At 41.7% G+C, this 18591-nt stretch overlaps 2 protein-coding genes across 12 annotated transcripts; one reads left to right on the top strand and one right to left on the bottom strand.

Annotated features, from left to right (window-relative positions):
• Positions 1-3067: 3067 nt before the first annotated feature.
• Positions 3068-10028, top strand: LOC108156585 (serine/threonine-protein kinase/endoribonuclease IRE1). Its single transcript, XM_017288122.2, has 7 exons — positions 3068-3459; positions 3605-3719; positions 6569-7012; positions 7075-7297; positions 7358-8633; positions 8693-8857; positions 8917-10028. The coding sequence occupies exons 1-7, from the start codon at positions 3316-3318 to the stop codon at positions 9799-9801; spliced, it is 3252 nt and encodes a 1083-aa protein (XP_017143611.1). The 5' UTR covers positions 3068-3315; the 3' UTR covers positions 9802-10028.
• A 377-nt stretch (positions 10029-10405) lies between these two features.
• LOC108156611 (calcium uptake protein 3, mitochondrial) lies at positions 10406-17848 on the bottom strand. 11 transcript variants are annotated; one of them, XM_017288162.2, is made up of 11 exons: positions 17541-17848; positions 14222-14363; positions 14048-14158; positions 13424-13471; positions 13273-13355; positions 13100-13165; positions 12766-12840; positions 12267-12353; positions 11763-12165; positions 11550-11707; positions 10406-10747 (listed from the first exon to the last, which is right to left on the bottom strand). In XM_017288162.2, exons 1-11 carry the CDS (start codon positions 17793-17795, stop codon positions 10664-10666), a joined length of 1512 nt encoding a protein of 503 aa, XP_017143651.1. In that variant the 5' UTR covers positions 17796-17848; the 3' UTR covers positions 10406-10663. The 11 variants fall into 11 exon arrangements, with proteins under 11 accessions (XP_017143651.1, XP_017143650.1, XP_017143655.1 ...); XM_017288161.2 differs by having other exon boundaries at positions 11763-12168; positions 17541-17847; XM_017288166.2 differs by lacking the exon at positions 12766-12840 and having other exon boundaries at positions 17541-17847.
• Positions 17849-18591: the final 743 nt, after the last annotated feature.

The following is an 18591-nucleotide window of genomic DNA, read 5'->3' as shown; positions in this document are numbered from 1 at the left end:
CCTGGCAGATATATACTACAAAAAACACCCATAATTGCGAGATGTTTCGGTATTGTATTCGAGGGCACTATAACTGATTTCACTCTCTCAAATCGTGTTTCCCCTGCATCACTTTTATTCCAATGGATTGCATTTTTATCCTTTTCAATCATTCACTTTTAAATAATTCCTTTAAAAAACTTTTAAACAATACTGCCCCAACTGGCGCCCGCCAGTTCAATCAAATGCATGAATAGGCAAAAAAAAAATGCAATCTAAGACTAGGTCTTTACTAATTACGTTTGAAAGCAGGTTGGAAAACAGAATCTTTATATAATATTCACGAAATAGGGTATACAAACGCCCATGCCCTGGTTGACAACAAATGAGTCTGCAAATACCAGCAACATTGACGTCACAACCTGCGACTATTGAACATTTTTGTTGAAACCGTGTTTTTGTCAAAACAAAAAACATGCAAGTACTTAAAAGTAGTTAATCCTGATCAAAATTGATTCAGCAATCATATAAAATTATCTGGTCAAAAATGAGAGATCTATATAGCTGGGAATACTCGAGGGATTAAAGAATAACCAGGAATTAGGAAAAGGTTTCTTCGGGAGTACCACAAGGCAGCCATCTAGGCCCCTTACTCTTCACACTCTTTATTAATGACTTACCTTCAGTATTAACATACTCTCGAGTACTTATGTATGCGGATGATGTTAAACTCTGTGTCCAGTACAAGGACATTTCATTTCATTCTCGCTTGCAATCCGATCTCAATAACTTTCAGTCATGGTGTTGTGCAAACTTGTTACACCTTAATGCCTCGAAATGCAAAGTTATGACATTTCATCGTTCTAGCCCTTTGTTGGCTCCCTGCACCCTATTTGGTGGTTCTCTTGAGAGAATTACCCTGGTGGATGATCTGGGTGTTATGTTAGACCCCAAGTTAAAGTTTTCCGAACACATTTCTACCATGGTAAATAAGGCCATGGGCGTGCTTGGGTTTATAAAGAGGTGGTCAAAGGAATTTGACGACCCCTATATAACAAAGACTCTCTATACCTCGCTTGTTCGTCCGATTTTAGAATACGGCTCCTGTGTATGGTGCCCTCAGTACAAAGTACTCCAAGACCGTATAGAATCAGTACAGAAAAACTTTTTACTCTTTGCTCTGCGGGGCCTTAACTGGGATGCGGGTGTAAGACTCCCATCTTACTCTAGTAGACTACTATTAGTAAACCTCCTATCCTTAGTTAACCGTAGAAAAATGCTTGGTGTGATATTTATGCACAACTTGATCAGGGGTGACATAGACAGAGCCTGTTGAGCCGCATAAACTTCACGATTCCTATTAGACTGACTAGAAATTTTATACCGTTGTTCGTTCCACTTTGTAGATCGAATTATTCCTTGCATGAACCGTTTAGGGTCTTATGCTCGGATTATAATTCCCTCTACCATATTATATCCACCACTAATTCTCTTCCTCTTATTAAATTATTAATCCTTACACACCTTTCTATTAATTAGTAACTGTAGTGGTATTTGTATTTTGATTGCATGCTTAGTTTCTTAGTAAGTTTAGTACTAATTTTCCTCGAATGTTAGTCTAATAGCTATCTTTCTTGCATGTTCGCGTTTGGTTCGGCTACGCACCGCGCGTCATGCGGCAGCGCCCCTCGGTCGGTTGGGCGGGAGGAGGGCTGCGTTTTGCCTGGGATCCGCGCGTAACAGCCTTCTGCTGGTGTCACACGGGCCACTTGACGGTGCAGTAACTGCATCGCCTCTTGAAAGATGCAGTCATTGCATGTCAACGTCCAAATTAGTCGTCATAGCCGGTTGACAACAATGAGTCCCATTCCATGCACACATACCCTGGGGGAAATGGATGTTATAGAATTGTGAATATGTTTGTCATCCCAGGCAAAAACAATTTATTTTCAATTTATTTTAATATTATTCAATATTATTTAATATTATTTTCAATATTTCAACGATATTTTAAAGCTTATTGTCTTCTTGCAGAGACCAAGAATAGGTATCAGGATCGAGATCATATACTCATCACTCATCATATACATGAATATGTCTAAAAAATGTCAATTTGAGAAAAGGTCTTTATTAGTTACGTTTTATCTTCATATCAATATTTATACTTTCATATAAAATTAACAAAATAGGGTATACAAAGGCCTATACTACGGCTTACAAGCAATATAGCGACTATTTTTTTGTTGAACTTTTTCGTTTAAACCTTTTTTTATAATAATAAATAAAAACAATAAATACAATAAAAGCAAGGATTAAAAACTATCCAATATTGTAGAAAATTTATTCATCAATGGGATAAAACTATGTGGGCATTGCTGAGAGATTTAGTTAGTCAGCATTATTCAATGGAATATCATAATTGAGCAATTTCCTTTTTCGTTTGTTTTGATTGACCTATTTCGCTACTTGTTTTTTGTTTGACTTATTTCGCTAAAACCTCTTTTTACGCAAAATGCAATAAAAGCAAGTATTAAGAATACACCAGTTAAACAGTTAAACCAGTTAAAATTGATTCATTAATCGGATAAAATTATGTGGACAGAACTAAGGGTTTTATTTAGGCAGCATTATTCAACGGAATAAAGAAATTGAGCAATTGGAACGATTTTTCTCTCACGTTTTATTACGTTTCATTTGTTTGACCTTCTTCGCTAAAACCTTTTTAGACTAAATCCAAGAAAAGCAAACATTTAAAATAAGCCAGTCAAGTAGAAAATTGATTCAATTATTGTATACAATTATGTGGGCATGGCTAAATGTGCTATATAGCTGGTAATATTCCACGGAATATCCAAATTGAGGAATGTGATTTTTGATCATGGACAGAAACGATTAACCCATTGTCGACCACAGGGGTTATAAATATTTCCACAAAAGTTATGAATCTTGAAGAATTTTAGTGCAGTTCAGGTGAAAGATATCGTTATTTTGTTTGTTAATAGCTCGAACTACTTGAGCTGTTTAAATAGAGAGGGCTAAGTTGGGTTAAGTTGGTTGTTCATTTCACATCTTATCGATAAGTCGTAATCGGAATAAGTCAATCCCCGATATCGAAACATGGCGAATGGAAGTAATTTAAGTGAATGTGAAATGGAAATAAAATGCGTGAATTAAGCCGCTGCAAGTGCTGGAAGTGTTTAGAAATTGAAATGAAATAAATGGGCATGAAAATATGCCAGAGTTATACAACAAAAACTAATTGCAAGTGCAAAAAAAACGCAAATATTGTGCACGGTCTTTCTCGTCCCCCTCTCTCTGCCCCTCTCTGTTCCCTTGATGATGTTGTGCAAAATGGGATTCTACGTTTTAGTTTGTAGCGTGTTGTTTTTACTTGCCAGCGGCTCGATTGCATCAGCTAAGGCCGCCGACTCGGCAGAAGTTGTGAGTGGCAGCAGCAGCAGCAGCGTTGAAGAAAAGACGGTAAGAGGCGGGCAGCCAGCCAGCCAGCCAGCCAGCCGGGTGGTTTTCAGTGCGTTCACGCATGTCCCACAAATGTCAATTAATATTTCATCAAATTGTGTGTTATGTTGGTCATCATTTGAGGTTTTTAACATACTTTCTGCAGGACTGCACGGACCTCGCCCGCGATGAGGAGGCCCTGATGGTGTTCTCCACTTTGGGTGGCGGTCTCACGGCCATCGATCCGATTACAAGTGAAATACGCTGGACAATAGCAGATGGTAATTACCCGCACAACGCAGACCATACTCATTCCACATTCCCATTCCATCCACATGAAGGCAAAACCCCGACCGGCTCTCATTCCCCATTCCACGTCCACATGAAAGCCAAAGCCGCATGCCCCGTGCTCTATATTTTAGTTGTGGTTGCTTCCCAAAACTTTTTACCCCATTTATGGAGCGTGCCACTGTGTGTGAGACATGAAACACATGCCCCCATATGCCACACCGCACCGGCGTACTCCTTCCAAGACTTTCCATGCAAATGCAAATGCACTTTGGAATGCAATCTATGCGAAATTCTGTGAAACATAAACATGCGTTTTGATGAGCTCATCGGTAGCCACTGCCGTGACATCCGTAACAACACAAACATATGGTGAAACGCGAGAGAGAAAGATGTATAGTACGTTTCCTTCTCTATAATTTTCCCTCCTCTCATGTTCTCTTTGCGTTGTGCCCTGATAAGAGGTCTCACGTATATACGCAATCTAGACAGCCACACAATTCCTTTCAATTAAGTTGCCATCGCGATATCACCAGTTGCTTATACTCTACACCCCATTTTGTGGGTGTTTTTAGACTTTGGAGCGATTTGTCAGACAATTTGAATTATTTATCAGGCGTGACGTTGCGATTTTTAATGGTCTACAGGTTATAATTGTTGTTATAATCTGCCGGTCAAGCTCTAGAATCGTATTTACTAGTAAATATACTCGTTTGGGGTGCTTAAAGCATGTTCCAGAATTAGCAAAACAATGGAAATGTGTTTCATAGTCTCGAAGGTTAAAGAAATGGAACAAAAATAGTGGGATATGCAAATCGTTTAGACAGGTGTTTATTGGCCAATGGAAGACGTACTTACTTACAATTGGAATTGCTATATTATTGATTTGTTTGTGTCATAGAAGCCATTCGAAACAAGGCTATTTATCCAATTAAGGCACTGATTTTCATTTGTAAATAAATTAACCGTAGTTAGAGGAAGATGACACTAGTGTCAGATTTCTTATGCCAGCGCTGCTTTCATGGCTTATCGATAATTAAATTTGAATTTAAATTCAAAAAGGGCATTCAAAATTCGACTTTCTTTAAACCGAAGATGTCTCTTTTTATGTTTTTTTGGTTCGCAGCTCTCTTAGTTTTCCTATTAATAGTACTCTTGGGATTTCTTTTGCGATAGCTGTGCTAACATTTTCAATTAATAATGCTCTCAAAACGCATTTTGCTAGTCTCCAAATAGTACATAATGCTTCAGTTATGACTCCCAATAATTCCCCAGATAATAATTTCAATCCTCCTAGCACATGTGTTTTGGTTTTTGAGAAACACAAAAAAAAAGAATCCACGCCCCGTAAAGATTGTTTTATGCGATAACTTGGTTTCGGATGAACGTCTGTATAATTAGAAATTTTCAATGCTTGTCGCATGTATTCGGGGAACTGCAATCATCAACACAGGCGAAAAAAACATATGGACCACAGGCCTGGCCTGACCTGAGGTTTTCAAAGTAAAATATACATCCGTACCATATAGTATATTATTCGTGTGTACTCGTATGAGATTCATTGAAGCCATTAATTTGTTTGTGGGACGATGCACAATAATTACTACGATTTGCCCAGGCATAACATAACATAACAGATCTATATTTCTGATATATGAATAGGGCGGGATGGGATACTTTTTATTCTTTCAATATTACCTCATCACATGTCGGCGGAAACTTGTTTTTGGTGTCTTCATAGCGGTGGAAGTTAATTAGAATCTATATGCTAATGAAAGTGCGGCCCGGCGGCCCAGAGTGGGTTAAATGACCTGCTCCAGAAATTGATTGTATTAGTAAATATATCCCTCTTTTACCACAGCCATGTGCCTTGGGTGTGGGGTGCTGATAAGAGCTCTCCGTAGAGTATGGAGTGCCTGGAAGCGCGTGGGCCTTTGGTAATATATCAATTTTTGGTTCCCTCTGACTCTGACTCCGACTCTGTTTATCGCTGCCACCCAGTCCCCATGCTTTAGCCATTTGCATTTGTCGCTCAAGTCGTTATTTGTTCGTTATTCTGCGATAACAGAAATTGCCAACAGGTTGGTTGCCGGGGGGTAAACATATATCATATAGTATGTAGAAGAAACAAAGATCTGCCAGAAGAATGCATGGGTTGTTTAACCAACTGTTCTATGGCTTAAATTACTCTCGCGGGGTATTTTTTTTCGTTCAAGGGAAATAAAATACAATGTATTTTGTTGTATGAAAGGGTTTTCAGATTTTCAGTGGAAAGGGTTTGTAAATGTGGTTCCAAATGCTTATGGCTAGTGTTCGTTGCCAACAGACGATCATTATATTGATTACACCTTCCCCTAGCCTCATTCGCGTGTTTACGTTTTTTTAGAATAAATAAGATAAGGGCTATCTGGAATCAATTTAAGACAGATTTTATTACATTTCAAGCCCTAGAGATTGTAAACTGGGTTGATAACTGACATGAAAGCTAAACCAATTTGAAGGTACGACAGAAAAGAGTTTAACTTTTATTAAAAATGCCTTTAGTGCATTTAAAAATTTATGAAAGATAGTCGATTCGAGGCTAAGAAGATTATGATTTCCCTTTTTGCCAAAGGAATGAAGATACGTCTTATCTTCAAGTATTTTAAATGGGAATTTATGAGAAGCTTCCTTTGTTACTACTTGAACTGCTTTTCCTTTTCTACTGCTTGTTGGACTACCTTAATTTAACTGCTTGATATGTCATCGATAACTCACTGAATCGATTAATTAATATTTAAATTTGAAATCACTGATGAATCATTAAAAATCACGCAAATACCTCCACCCTCCGCCATTTCAGATCCCCCCATTGTAGCCGAGCCGCAGGAGAACCTCCAAGTGCCACACTTTCTGCCAGATCCACGAGATGGCAGCATCTATCAGCTGGGGCAGATGGGCAGCCTCAAGAAGCTGCCTTACACCATACCCCAACTGGTGGCCAATGCACCGTGTCGCTCCTCGGACGGGATACTGTACTCCGGGAAGAAGAGCGACACCTGGTACATGGTGGACCCGAAGACCGGGAGACGCGAGAAGGTCATGGGCTTTGGGGATGCCACAATGGATGGCAAGGAGGGTGAACAGATTGGCTGGGCCACCTCGCGGGCCATTTATTTGGGCAGAACACAGTACACAGTGATGATGTTCGATAGTTTGGCCAAGGACAAGAATGCCAAGCCATGGAATATAACATTTTATGACTACAATGCGCTGAGTGCGCCACCAGAACTGGTCAAGGAGTATGGTAAATAGTAGAACGAATCTTCAGTTGCATTTCCCTGGCTAATAAATCTCTGGTTTCCGCAGAATACATCCACTTGACGACCACCACAAATGGACAGATCGTGACCCTAGATCGCAAACATGGGAAATTCTTGTGGCAGCGAGATCTGAGCAGTCCCGTAGTGGCTGCCTTCCTGCTGGGGCCCGATGGCCTGCTCAGTGTGCCTTTTACCACGCTCTCGGATGAGGCCTATCAGGCGATACTCGAGGAATCCAAAACAGGGAATGTAAACACCGTGAAACTATTGTAAGTCGGAGGATAGACCATTTCTTTGACAACTTTCATAAGGAATCTATAATCTTTCAGTCAATCGTTGTATGTGGGCGAGCACCAGAGCGGCTTGTATGCCATTCCCTCGCTGGTGGACAAGAATACGGCCAGAATATCGACCACACCACCCGTAAAACTCCTCGATGGACCCGTTGGGGAGCAGAATACCAACAAGGAAACGGATCCCAAAACCGTTTACATCAATGATGTGCTGCGTGAGCACTCGGGCATCATGTTGGGCCACTATAATATGCCCAATGAAGCGAATGCTAATCTGCAGCTATCCCCCACGCCAGCGGGTGGTAAAGATGACCAGAGTCTGGCGACCATCGACAACTATAACGATGGCTATGGCCTGTTGGCCAACAATGAGAAAAATGCCGCTGATATTGGCGTGCAAACGGATCCGGAACTGGTGGAGATTGGCATTAATCAGCGGACAAACAGCAATACCATCAATCGGACAAAGACCATCATCCTGCAGAACAGCAACAAGGTGCAGGCCTTCATCAATGAGTGGTTCATGGAGCATCCAAGCGGAAAGGTCCATCAGATACTGATTGTGATCGTTCTGGGTATGATTGCCCTGTTCTGGTACACCTGCAGCACTATGCGGGAGCTGCAGAAGCAGAGCGAAAATGGATCCAAAACGCTGGCCATGACCGCCGATGGCACAAACGGAAGCGGCAGCAAGGGGAGCAACGGCAGCAACATCAGTGCCGAGGATCTGGTTGATCTGGGCAATGGCCAGGTGCGTGTCGGAAAGATTAGCTTCAATTCCAACGAAGTACTGGGCAAGGGCTGCGAGGGCACTTTCGTCTTCAAGGGCTCCTTCGAGGAGAGGTCCGTGGCCGTCAAGCGACTCCTACCCGAATGCTTTACCTTTGCGGATCGCGAAGTGGCGCTGCTCCGGGAATCGGATGCCCATGAGAATGTTGTACGCTATTTCTGCACCGAGCAGGATCGTCAGTTCCGCTACATAGCCGTGGAGCTGTGTGCCGCCACGCTGCAGGACTACACCGAAGGCGATCGTTCGGTGGAGCTGCAGAATCACATTGATGTGTGGCAGGTTCTGGGACAAGCAGCCTCCGGATTGAGTCATCTGCATTCCCTGGACATTGTGCATCGTGATATCAAGCCACAGAATGTTCTGATCTCCCTGCCCGATGCCAGGGGCAAGGTACGAGTGATGATCTCTGATTTTGGTCTGTGCAAAAAGTTGAATTTCGGAAAGACAAGCTTCTCCCGTCGGTCGGGCGTTACGGGAACAGATGGTTGGATAGCTCCCGAAATGATGAGGGCCCAAAGAACGGTACGTCCGGCTGTAGATCTTCCTTTGGGATCTCTTTTAAAGTGCTTTTTCTGTTACAGACCACTGCTGTGGATATCTTCTCGCTGGGCTGCGTCTACTATTATGTCCTGAGTGGGGGACATCATGCCTTTGGAGACAATCTAAAGCGCCAGGCAAACATACTCTCGCATGAGTACAATCTGTCGAAGCTGCGTTCCGACGATGACAGCGACAATAGCAAGACTGTAAGCAGGGAAATGCCTGCCTTCAAGCGTTCTCTTCATTAATTTGGTCTTTCTTGTAGGTTCTGGCCGAACAACTGATTTCCGACATGATACACAAGGATGCCCAGTCGCGTCCTCCCGCACGCTGTATTGGCAATCATCCTTTGTTTTGGGATGAGCCCAAAATGCTCTCCTTCCTGCAGGACGTGAGCGATCGTGTGGAGAAACTGCAGTTCCATACCGAGCCCCTCAAATCCCTGGAGAAGAATGGCCGTATTGTGGTCTTGGACGATTGGAATGAGCATTTGGATCCCATGATCACCGATGACCTGCGAAAGTATCGCGGGTATATGGGCGCCAGTGTGAGAGATCTGTTGAGGGCGCTGCGCAACAAGAAGCATCACTATCATGAGCTGACGCCAGCGGCCCAGGAGATGCTCGGCTGCATACCGCACGAGTTCACCAACTACTGGGTGGAACGCTTCCCGCAGCTTATCTCGCACGCGTATCACGCCTTCAGTATTTGCTCGAACGAGCCCATCTTCAAGCCGTACTACAGTGCTGGCTATCACTTTTCGCGTCCCTGGTACTTTGAGGCCGACGATGCGCTCTTTCCCCTGCTGATGCGGGATCCCAAGCCACTGCCGAAGATTGGCAGCCCCAAGAAGACGCCTCCATCCACGGCCAGTCAACAGCTGCAGCAGCAGTTGAAGCTGCGCAAGGGTTCGTATAATTTCCGCAAGGCCAGCGATGAGCTGCCCATTGCGGGAGTCGGTCTGCAGCGGAACCTAGAGCTGGACGCCAGCCACCAGCCTCTGGCGCTGGAGGGTGATCCCAAGCGGGATGTGTTTGCCAATTTCAAGTTCCGTCGCTCGAAGGCGGCCGCTAATCGCAGCACCTACAAGGACACGCAGGAGAAGGAGAAGTACGTGAGCTGGACTTTGCCGCCCACAACGCAGGACTAGGATACACACAGATTCATCAATTATTTATCATTTAAATGCAATCATTTATTAATTAATTAATTTTATTAGTATATATTTTTAGTAATATTTTGTGCATATACACGCTGCAAAAACTATTCCAAAACCAATTCCCAATAATTCAGTAGCAAAAACAATGTGCAATGATGGAAGGATATATATATATATTTTTTGTATACCAGAAAAAATATAGATGATGTTAACAGAGAGGATAATGGTAATGATAATGATAACGATATAGGATCTATAGGGTGTAGCATCGTCGTCTGACGAATGCACGCAATTTAACTGTGATAATTTTTATTTTTCTGTTTTTGATATAGTGAAAAAATGATCTAGACAAATACCGAATTATATACTTAGATACTATATTTATGCATTAGTTAAGTGCTGTACCCCCTGCTGTACTTCCGGGCAGGACGTCCGTACCCTGACGAGCGGAATACCTAATTCTAAAAATCACCTTAGTATTAATTTTTGAGAGAAGAAAAATGGATTGGAAAGAGACACATCTCTATGCGATTTTGAATTGAATGCATTTTCTAGCAAGTCTTTAAGTCTTAATCAAAATGAAAAACTAAATAAATATTTAATAAAAACATGAAAAAACAATTTATTAATTATGCTATAACAAAGCGATTTCAACAAAATTTTCTAGGCATTTTACATAAATTTCATAAATAATTCGATACATTAACAATGGTTTTTTAAATACATAATTTCTATACAAGAGATTTTGATTCTTTAGAAGAAAAGCAATTTTCGCAACTAGAATTTTTGTTTTGTTTCACTTTGGCGTAGATAGATTCCTCCCTCCCTCGAGTGGCTTTCGCGCGATCCAGCCTTAGTTGGAGGACTTCATTAGGGTCTTCATCTCCTGGCGCACACAGAACCTGAAGGCATCCCAGCCCTCGGACTTGGCCACGGACTGTAATTGGGGATTGATTGGGGATTAGTTGAAGGCCAGGAGGCGGCGGTGATTCATAAAAGAAAAGTGAAAATGGGGGAGACACACAAGTGATTGGGTGGCAGAGAAAAAGCAAGTGAAAAGCAAACTATACTGTGGGTTCGGCGGCACCCACTAACCTCCGCATCGCCTTGGGGCTCGAGCGATTCAAGGGATACCTCTAGACGTTCGTCTAGATCGGCAACATCCTCTTGCTAAGGAAAAGAAAATATAAGCAGCTAAAAAACTAAACAAAAGTGCCATTAGATGGTCGCAAATGGTACACAAATCAATGGAAATGTTGAAGAGTTTAGTGAAAACAAAACAAATTAACAAATTCCTTACATTTTTATGTTTTTTTCAGGAAAAAAAAACCAATAAAAATCAAATTTTTTGTGCAAATCAGAGTTTAATGATTGTATGTCTAATTTTAAAGTAAAATTAATATAAAATGTGCTTGCTTTTGTTAAGAGATTATGAATTAACTAAGAAAAACATTAAGCTTAGAGCTAAAAACGCTTACAGGCAAAACGAAAGCACAAACAAATGAGTAACAACAACAGTGAGATTAGAGAGAGAGCGCAGGACATTCGGTTATAAAACGATACAGCAACGAGCAACTAAACGAGTGATTTAATTAAGCTAATTAGTGCCAAAGCGCATCGCTGTCAATGAAGTAGTCCAAGTGCCGGCAGACGCGATGGCGCCAGGCCACAAATATGGGATAATCGGGCTCGTCATAGGCATCCAGAGCCTCGTTGTAATCAAAGAAACGACCACTTACTTTGAAGCCGCGATGCAGGCGATCCTTCATGATGGCAATGAACTCCTTGTAGGACAACAGACCATCGCCATCTGCATCGAATATGGCAAAGACAGTGTCAATCAAATGCTGACTGAGGCTATAGCCCGTGCAGATTTTCACAGCGCGTGAGAATTCCTCTGAAAGGAAGAATAAATTGAGTTTCTGCAGAGAGTAAGGGATATCTCCACGCACCCTTCGAAATGGCCCGATCGGCCAGCGTATACATTCGCATGGCAATTGTAAAGTCATCCAAATTGTTGAGAAAGTGGCAAAAGTCACGGAAATCATGAAAGGTTATGCCCTTTTCATCTTTGACACGCTCTAGCAGTCGCTCCAGGAAGACATCGTACTCATCGGTGGCCAAATATGTGTACCGCAACAGAATCTTAGCAAAGTCCAGCTCACTGATGATGCTGTTGCCCTTGGAGAACTCATGGAACTCCAGTTCCAGCACCTCCGTTTGCAGATTGTCCATGAAGCGATAGAAATTGTCATAGTTGATGACGCCAGTGCCGCGTTTGCCAAAGAAATGCAGCTGCAAAGTGGTCGGAACCACATGACGACGCTGCAGTCCCTCGCCATCGTTGACATAGTTCTTCTAGGAATGATTAAAGGCAGAAAGGATTAGCAAAACTATGGGCTCTAACCCAGAACTTGTTAGTCACACTCTTGGGACGATCTCATGCTTGGGATTACCTCAATGGGTGGCACTTCATGCTCGAGCTCCGGGGACTCTTGCTCGCCGTGCTTCTCCTTCCAAGCGCCGCTGAAAATGCGCTCCATCTGGGATATGTACATGCCGGCATGGATAGTAGGGATTTGTGTTGTGGGGTTTTTGGGTTTTAGAGAGAAGAAAAGTTAGGGGGGTTTTATTTTTAGTGAGGATTATGTTTTGTGGTGGGAATTTTTGATCGTTTTGGGGTGGGGTATAAAAAACGATAAACGCAAAAGAACATTAAAACAAACGTATCTTCAAAGGCAATACAAAAGGTATACTTAAGCAAAAGCATATATGTACATATAGACATATGATCTATAATTTAACGTAACGTAACAAAGAAAATCAACAGAACGTAGCATAACACAACGTAAGCGGAGGACTTAGGCGACTTTGAGGCATATTTGGAGCCTGGTTTTTTTTTTGCTCTTGAAGCGAAGCCAACACAGTTGTATACGGATTTATTCTCCCACTTACAAGACCCTTCTTGGCCATGGGCATACGGCTATTCTGCATCTCTCTTTGCTCGTCATAGGACACTAAACGCGACAGCTAGCGATACGATTGGATTGGGAGGAGGAGGAGGATACACGTGAGGTTTAACAAATAAAACAAATTATATATCGGATAGAAAAATAAATGGAAATCATATCTTAATTGCAAGGTGTCTGTCTCTCTGACTGTCTGTTGGTGCTGCTTACATCCATTGCCCTAGGGCTGGCTTTAACGAATTTCCATTACTTCACAATTAATTCGTATTAAAGATAGACTTAAATTAAATTAAATGAAAGGAAACACAAACAATGCTTACAATTCTTTTGGTTTGGGGATCAACATTTTGATTCTCTTTAAAGGCGCCCGCCAAAATGGAAACTATCTAATGAATAAACGTATTATAAATTATAAGTAAATCATACGATAATCAATGGGAAATCAACAGAAAGAACCAATGAATGGTAGGGGTAGCAGTCACCCACTATTTACCACTAGAAATTCTTCTTTGTCCACGCGCTGATTGCCGTCTGTGTCGAACATGTTGAAGGCAATGCGAAAACCAGACTTGGGCTCTATAAAATTTAGAGGTAAAAGTATATTAAAAGGGATATTCTGAAGATTTAATCATGGATCTTCTTACTTGTCAGTATAGAGAGCAGGAAGAGGTATTCCGTGTAGGAGACAATGCCTGGTATTCAAGAGAAAAGTTTGTTATAAGAAAATATTCATTAAAACCATGCCTTTCGGAGCTTAAAGAAATTTTCAAAGGAATGCATATATGCCATATAAGTATAATCTAGTTTTCTCTACAATTTTACCCACTTTCTATGATTTTTTTGTATTAAAGAAACTTTTTTCATGGCTTTAAGACATCTATCCCATACATTATTCCAGGTTTTTGCTCTATAAAGCTTCCAATTGAGGCTCGATCCTATCGATTCATATGGTCTTAGTCTCTTCTTAATGTCGAAGATCGTTCTATATGACTAAATTCTTGAATTTAATTGTTTTGATGGTCCTAAACAACAATTTCACATATTTAAAAGGTGACAAAGGTCACGCAGGAAACTTAATTTAAATTGAAATTGTAGCTATTTAAGGTTTCCATAAAAACCAATTCATGGCGATTCTTATGTTCTTGGAGTTCTAAATATAATATTGATGTATTTAAGGCCTTGAGGCTCCCACTGGATCATCATGTGATGCAAACCATATATCCCCATTCCCCCTAAGCTCCAAAAGACTCTGTAGTGATGTCCTTTACCCTTATCTCTCAAATTGCGAAACAAACGCGTGGAGCCCTTCTTCAATGCAGGTGTATTTTCCTTGTATTTGTCCACTTCATCGCTGGATAGCTGTCGGCGCTTCAGACGTGCTATGAAAACAAAGAATATTTGGTAAGAAAATGCATTAAAAATGTCGAAAAAATAGCACTCACGTCTGGGCTCTTGTTCTACGACAGACTCTAGGAAGTCCTGGGGCGTCATGTACAACTGATCGTCGAACTCCACGGAGGCAAATTTGATGAAGCGACGCTCCCGTGCCGTAAGCTTCACATTCTCCAGTTCGCTATCGTCGCGCTGAAAAAAGAGTGGAAGATTAAACATTGAATCAGTGCCAAATCGAAAGGATTGTTTAAGGTAACTTGATATGCCATGCCTGGCCTGGCCTGTACTGGTGGGGGCATGGCATACTCTCGTATAATTGAAATAAATCAATGAAATGATTGGATCGCGCCACGAACACTGATATTTCCGCCGCTTGGTCACAAAGGCAGAGCCAGAGCCGAGACAACAAAAGCTTTTGGGGGATCTGCTCCGAGATCTCTGAGGTCTGGGGTCTCCAATCTGGTGACGTTTTGATTAATGCCTGCCTGCCCCAGTGGGAAGGCCTCCACTGCTCTCAGAAATATTAATTTGATCCGGTTTTCGGATCGTACATGCACCGATCTTTTTGCATTTAAATTTAATTTGAATTTTGAATTTTTTGACGATCGACTGGACAGGATTCCCACGTTGTGTGCTTGCGCCTTTGGGCAAATAAAGTGTCAAATTGATTTTGAGAACATCCTCATCCCAATAAATCTGACACTTAATGCCACCCACAAAACCGAAAAAAAATAACGTGTAATCTAGAGCCTGTCTCGTAGGGGGGCCCACAGGAATGACTCAATTGTATTTTATTTGTGGTGCAAAGACAACTCCCAGGCCATAACACTACTCCTCCTGCCACAGACACTCATTCCGAACAAAGGCCAATTTGAATGTTAGACATGTGCATGCAGCAGCGGCAGCAGCCACGCCCACGCTTCAAGACCGAAAAAACCAAAGACCAAAACACCAAGAGGCCACAGATACAATTCTTCATAAAGCCAAAAGCTGACATCATTCGGCAGGCTGCAGTCGGTAGGAACAGTAGTTCGAAAGTCGAAGAAGTAGCCTTAGAAATTTACCAAACGGTGTAAGATATAGGACACCGATTCAGTCTTTTTTTTTGCAAGGCAAAATAAAGTATTCGGCATGAACGTTTTGGTGGGTTTTATTTGTTACTAATCTAAGTAATTTATTACATTTTTCATTACAAAAAATATTTCAAAATGGCAGCTCCAGCTCCCGCCAAAGAATCCGGTACCTTCTACAGCTTCCACTCAAGGCAGAAAGGGCCTCTAGACACATTTCTAGAATATGGCTAGAAAAATTAACAAAAAGAGGAGCATATTTCTAGGGAATATGATGTGGCATTGATCATTCCTTTGAGAAAGAACTAGACGAAGAAGAGAGCACATTTGTTGAGCGCATAGTAATGATGCTCACATGAACATTTATTTGTGTGCTTGCTACTTAAGTTCTGTTATTTTACAGATGATAGAGAGAGATGATTCTCGAGACAACGCCTGCGATGAATTTATTATATAAATACTTCCTTCTAAAGAAGTTTCCTTAATTAAATCCTTAACATTTTAAACCTCTTTTATCTTCAAACACTTTCCTCTAATATTTGCCCTATTTCTTTCCCAGCTTTTTGCTCAGATTTCCATTGGTTTGTGAACCACTGTGCTGGTGGACCTGGTGGAGATCAGAGAACAAGGAGAGGAGATTCGATTTGGCTGCAGGCGCTGGTGGCTTTATAGGCAACAATTAAAACTCATTCATCATCATCAGGCGCAGTCGTCGGCGCAGTTGTCATAACACACATGTCAGGGACAAAAACCGAAACCAAAATCAAAACCAAAACCAAACTCCGGATTGAAGCTCAGGCCACGCCTGTGTCTGGCATTTTGTGGGTGTATCAGATCCAGCAACCAGATCGATTGATAGAATAGATAAATTTGTCAGTAACTGGCATTCTGTCAGCATTTCGGTACAGCCGCCTGCAGGTGCGTGGGCGTATCCGTATCATAACTACTTTGCCACTTCATCATATCATATCATATATCTCCCTGCCGCTGCTGTTAATGCATTTTTCAAGGTGTGTGGCATGTTTTCGTACGAATTTGTGGCACTTACAATATGGCATTATAGGTATTTGATCTTGAGATATCAACGATACGCAGAAAGATGGGGTGATCTGTCTGGAATTTGAAGATTCTGCCGACAAGCAAATGAAGATTTGGGTGGGTGTTTTGATATTCCTTTAGGAAGGAAGCAATCAAGGCATTGTTGGAGAAATCTATTGAAATATTCATTCATTCATTCATGAGGTGTTTGCCATCTTTTCATAGGAAATATCAATGGGATTTCCTCAAGCATTAAAGGGCTTCCCCTACCCCCATTAGCATGACTAATAAACCCCTACCCCTAAGACCCATACAAAGTACTTTGGAAAATGATCCTCTATCTCTCACCTACTTCCAAAAGCTCTGCTCTGATAAGCAATTGCTCAAAGACCAACCTCCACTCCTACCACCAATGTAAATATTAACATTTCACACCACAAATCGAGGAAATACTCGGGGGTCTTATCGTCGGAGACACCCTTTATAGGGCGGCACGAACCGGCAGTCAGCGTCTGTCTCCCCCCCAGAGACAATGTCAACAGGTTGACAAATGACGTGCGGGTAAATGTTTCTGCTTTAATGGGGTTTTTGTTTTTGGATACCCTTTGGCAGAGTGTTCCCTTGGAACCCATTTAGTTTACCAATCTTTTGCCCGAAAATGAGCATAGATCATTTGTATGATTAAAAGAGGCATATAAATCGGAACCAGCATGATCGGAACACTATATCTTATAGCTGCCATACAAAAGATCCACCTGTTAGGGTATTAAAAGGTTCGACTCCCAAAAAGCCACCCCTCCTCCCTAGCTATTGTTGTTTCATTGAACTTGGACACGCACCGACATGAATAACAAAAACGACAACAAAAATTACAACATCCAAGTGGAGTGGTGGAATGATAACGACCCTGAACCAAATTTCTGGGTTTTCCTACGTGTAAGCCCACGGAATCCATAGATCGAAAGGAACTTGACATTAAACAGCTAATTAAATCATTGATTGGCTAATTAAAGCCTAAATGAGCTCGTAAAAATCGAAAATAGTGCAGCGAATGCCGCGAGCACAACAAACCACCTGAAAACAGCTGTTGGCTAACGTAACGAAACGAGCAACACAGTCGCAGCGCAGCGTAACGTTGTAGTGCCCCAATCTAAAAATAGCTGCGCGAGTCTTTTTACGTCTAAAATTATTGACTTTTTTCCCAACAGGCACTCAACTTTTTTCCCACTATTCTGTTGCGGTTTTTTATGGACATATTTACCATGCGTTTCTTCAGGCTAACTGCATTCACGGTATTGTCCAGGGCACGGAACTTTATAAATGCAATTACTGCCGCCACGGAAATTGCACTGCCGCCCAGCAGCGACAGCAAGCGATGCGTTCTTTTGCTAAATCCACTTGTGTTCACCGGTCCATTCGAGTATTTGGCATATCTGCACACTGCCACGCCCACATTGGTGCGTTGCGTGACTAGCGCGCCCGTTTTAACAGTTATTCTAGCGACTAAATTAGCCATTTTAGTCCGGGTCGAGGAAAAAAAACCGAAACAGTGACAAATAGAAAGACGTAACGTAAGCGCGGTCGGCTGGCCTACGTGTAGGCAGAGGGTTGCCAGATGGCAGCACATGACTCAGAGTTGCATCTAGCCGGAGGGCAGATGGGCGCGGAATTTAAATTTCGGTAAGTGATAAGGGGAGTCTTATTTTATTTAATAAAAGATGAGCGGGATATTTTTTAGATTTAAAGAAAAACCGCAAAAAGAATATTTTTAAGTTCATAGAACAAACAACGACAGCCAAATCGGAAATGAGTAAGATTTGGCGCATATTTCGCAATAGAAATCAGCATATTATACCCTTGACTGGTTCGCAGAAAATGGGACTACGTGCACAAGTCCACACAGAACCGCAAAAAGTACATGCCTCAATTACAAAAGCAATTTAAAATTAAAAATCCTGGCAACGTCAATTGTTGCGGTTTTTCGCCTTTGACGTATTTTCCACTTTTCCAGAACCTCACCTTCAGATATTTTTGGCACAGAACTATTGTATTTTTGGTTATGTTTTATGGTGCATGACCAAAATGTTTGCCAATGACGCGTACGGCCCGGGCTCTACGCAAACGAATGCGCGTCAAGAGGCCAAAGTCCCAGCGAATGAGTCACTTGGGGAATAAGAAATATGACAAAAATGCAACTAGAAATGAATAAAAATGTCGAAATATTTTATGGGGAAAAACAAACGACAATAAAATGATCTAACGACGAAAAAAAAACCTGTTGCACCATCGAAAAATTCAACAGAAATGTTGTT

Source organism: Drosophila miranda, chromosome 2 (genome assembly GCF_003369915.1).
Source record: "Drosophila miranda strain MSH22 chromosome 2, D.miranda_PacBio2.1, whole genome shotgun sequence".
NCBI lineage: Eukaryota > Metazoa > Arthropoda > Insecta > Diptera > Drosophilidae > Drosophila > Drosophila miranda.
Note: the sequence above shows the minus strand (reverse complement) of the source record. Positions and strands in the feature narration are given on the sequence as shown.

Bases quoted from the DNA above. Each gene is read 5' to 3' on its own strand.
- LOC108156585 (XM_017288122.2), top strand. From the start codon at position 3,316: ATGATGTTGTGCAAAATGGGATTCTACGTTTTAGTTTGTAGCGTGTTG. The intron at 3,460-3,604 runs GTAAGAGGCGGG...TACTTTCTGCAG, and splicing joins GCAGCGTTGAAGAAAAGACG to GACTGCACGGACCTCGCCCG. The intron at 8,858-8,916 runs GTAAGCAGGGAA...TCTTTCTTGTAG, and splicing joins ACAGCGACAATAGCAAGACT to GTTCTGGCCGAACAACTGAT.
- LOC108156611 (XM_017288158.2), bottom strand. From the start codon at position 17,795: ATGGCTAATTTAGTCGCTAGAATAACTGTTAAAACGGGCGCGCTAGTC. The intron at 12,841-13,099 runs GTAAGCATTGTT...TCGTATCGCTAG, and splicing joins ATCCCCAAACCAAAAGAATT to CTGTCGCGTTTAGTGTCCTA. The intron at 12,354-12,765 runs GTAAGTGGGAGA...TACATATCCCAG, and splicing joins CCATGGCCAAGAAGGGTCTT to ATGGAGCGCATTTTCAGCGG.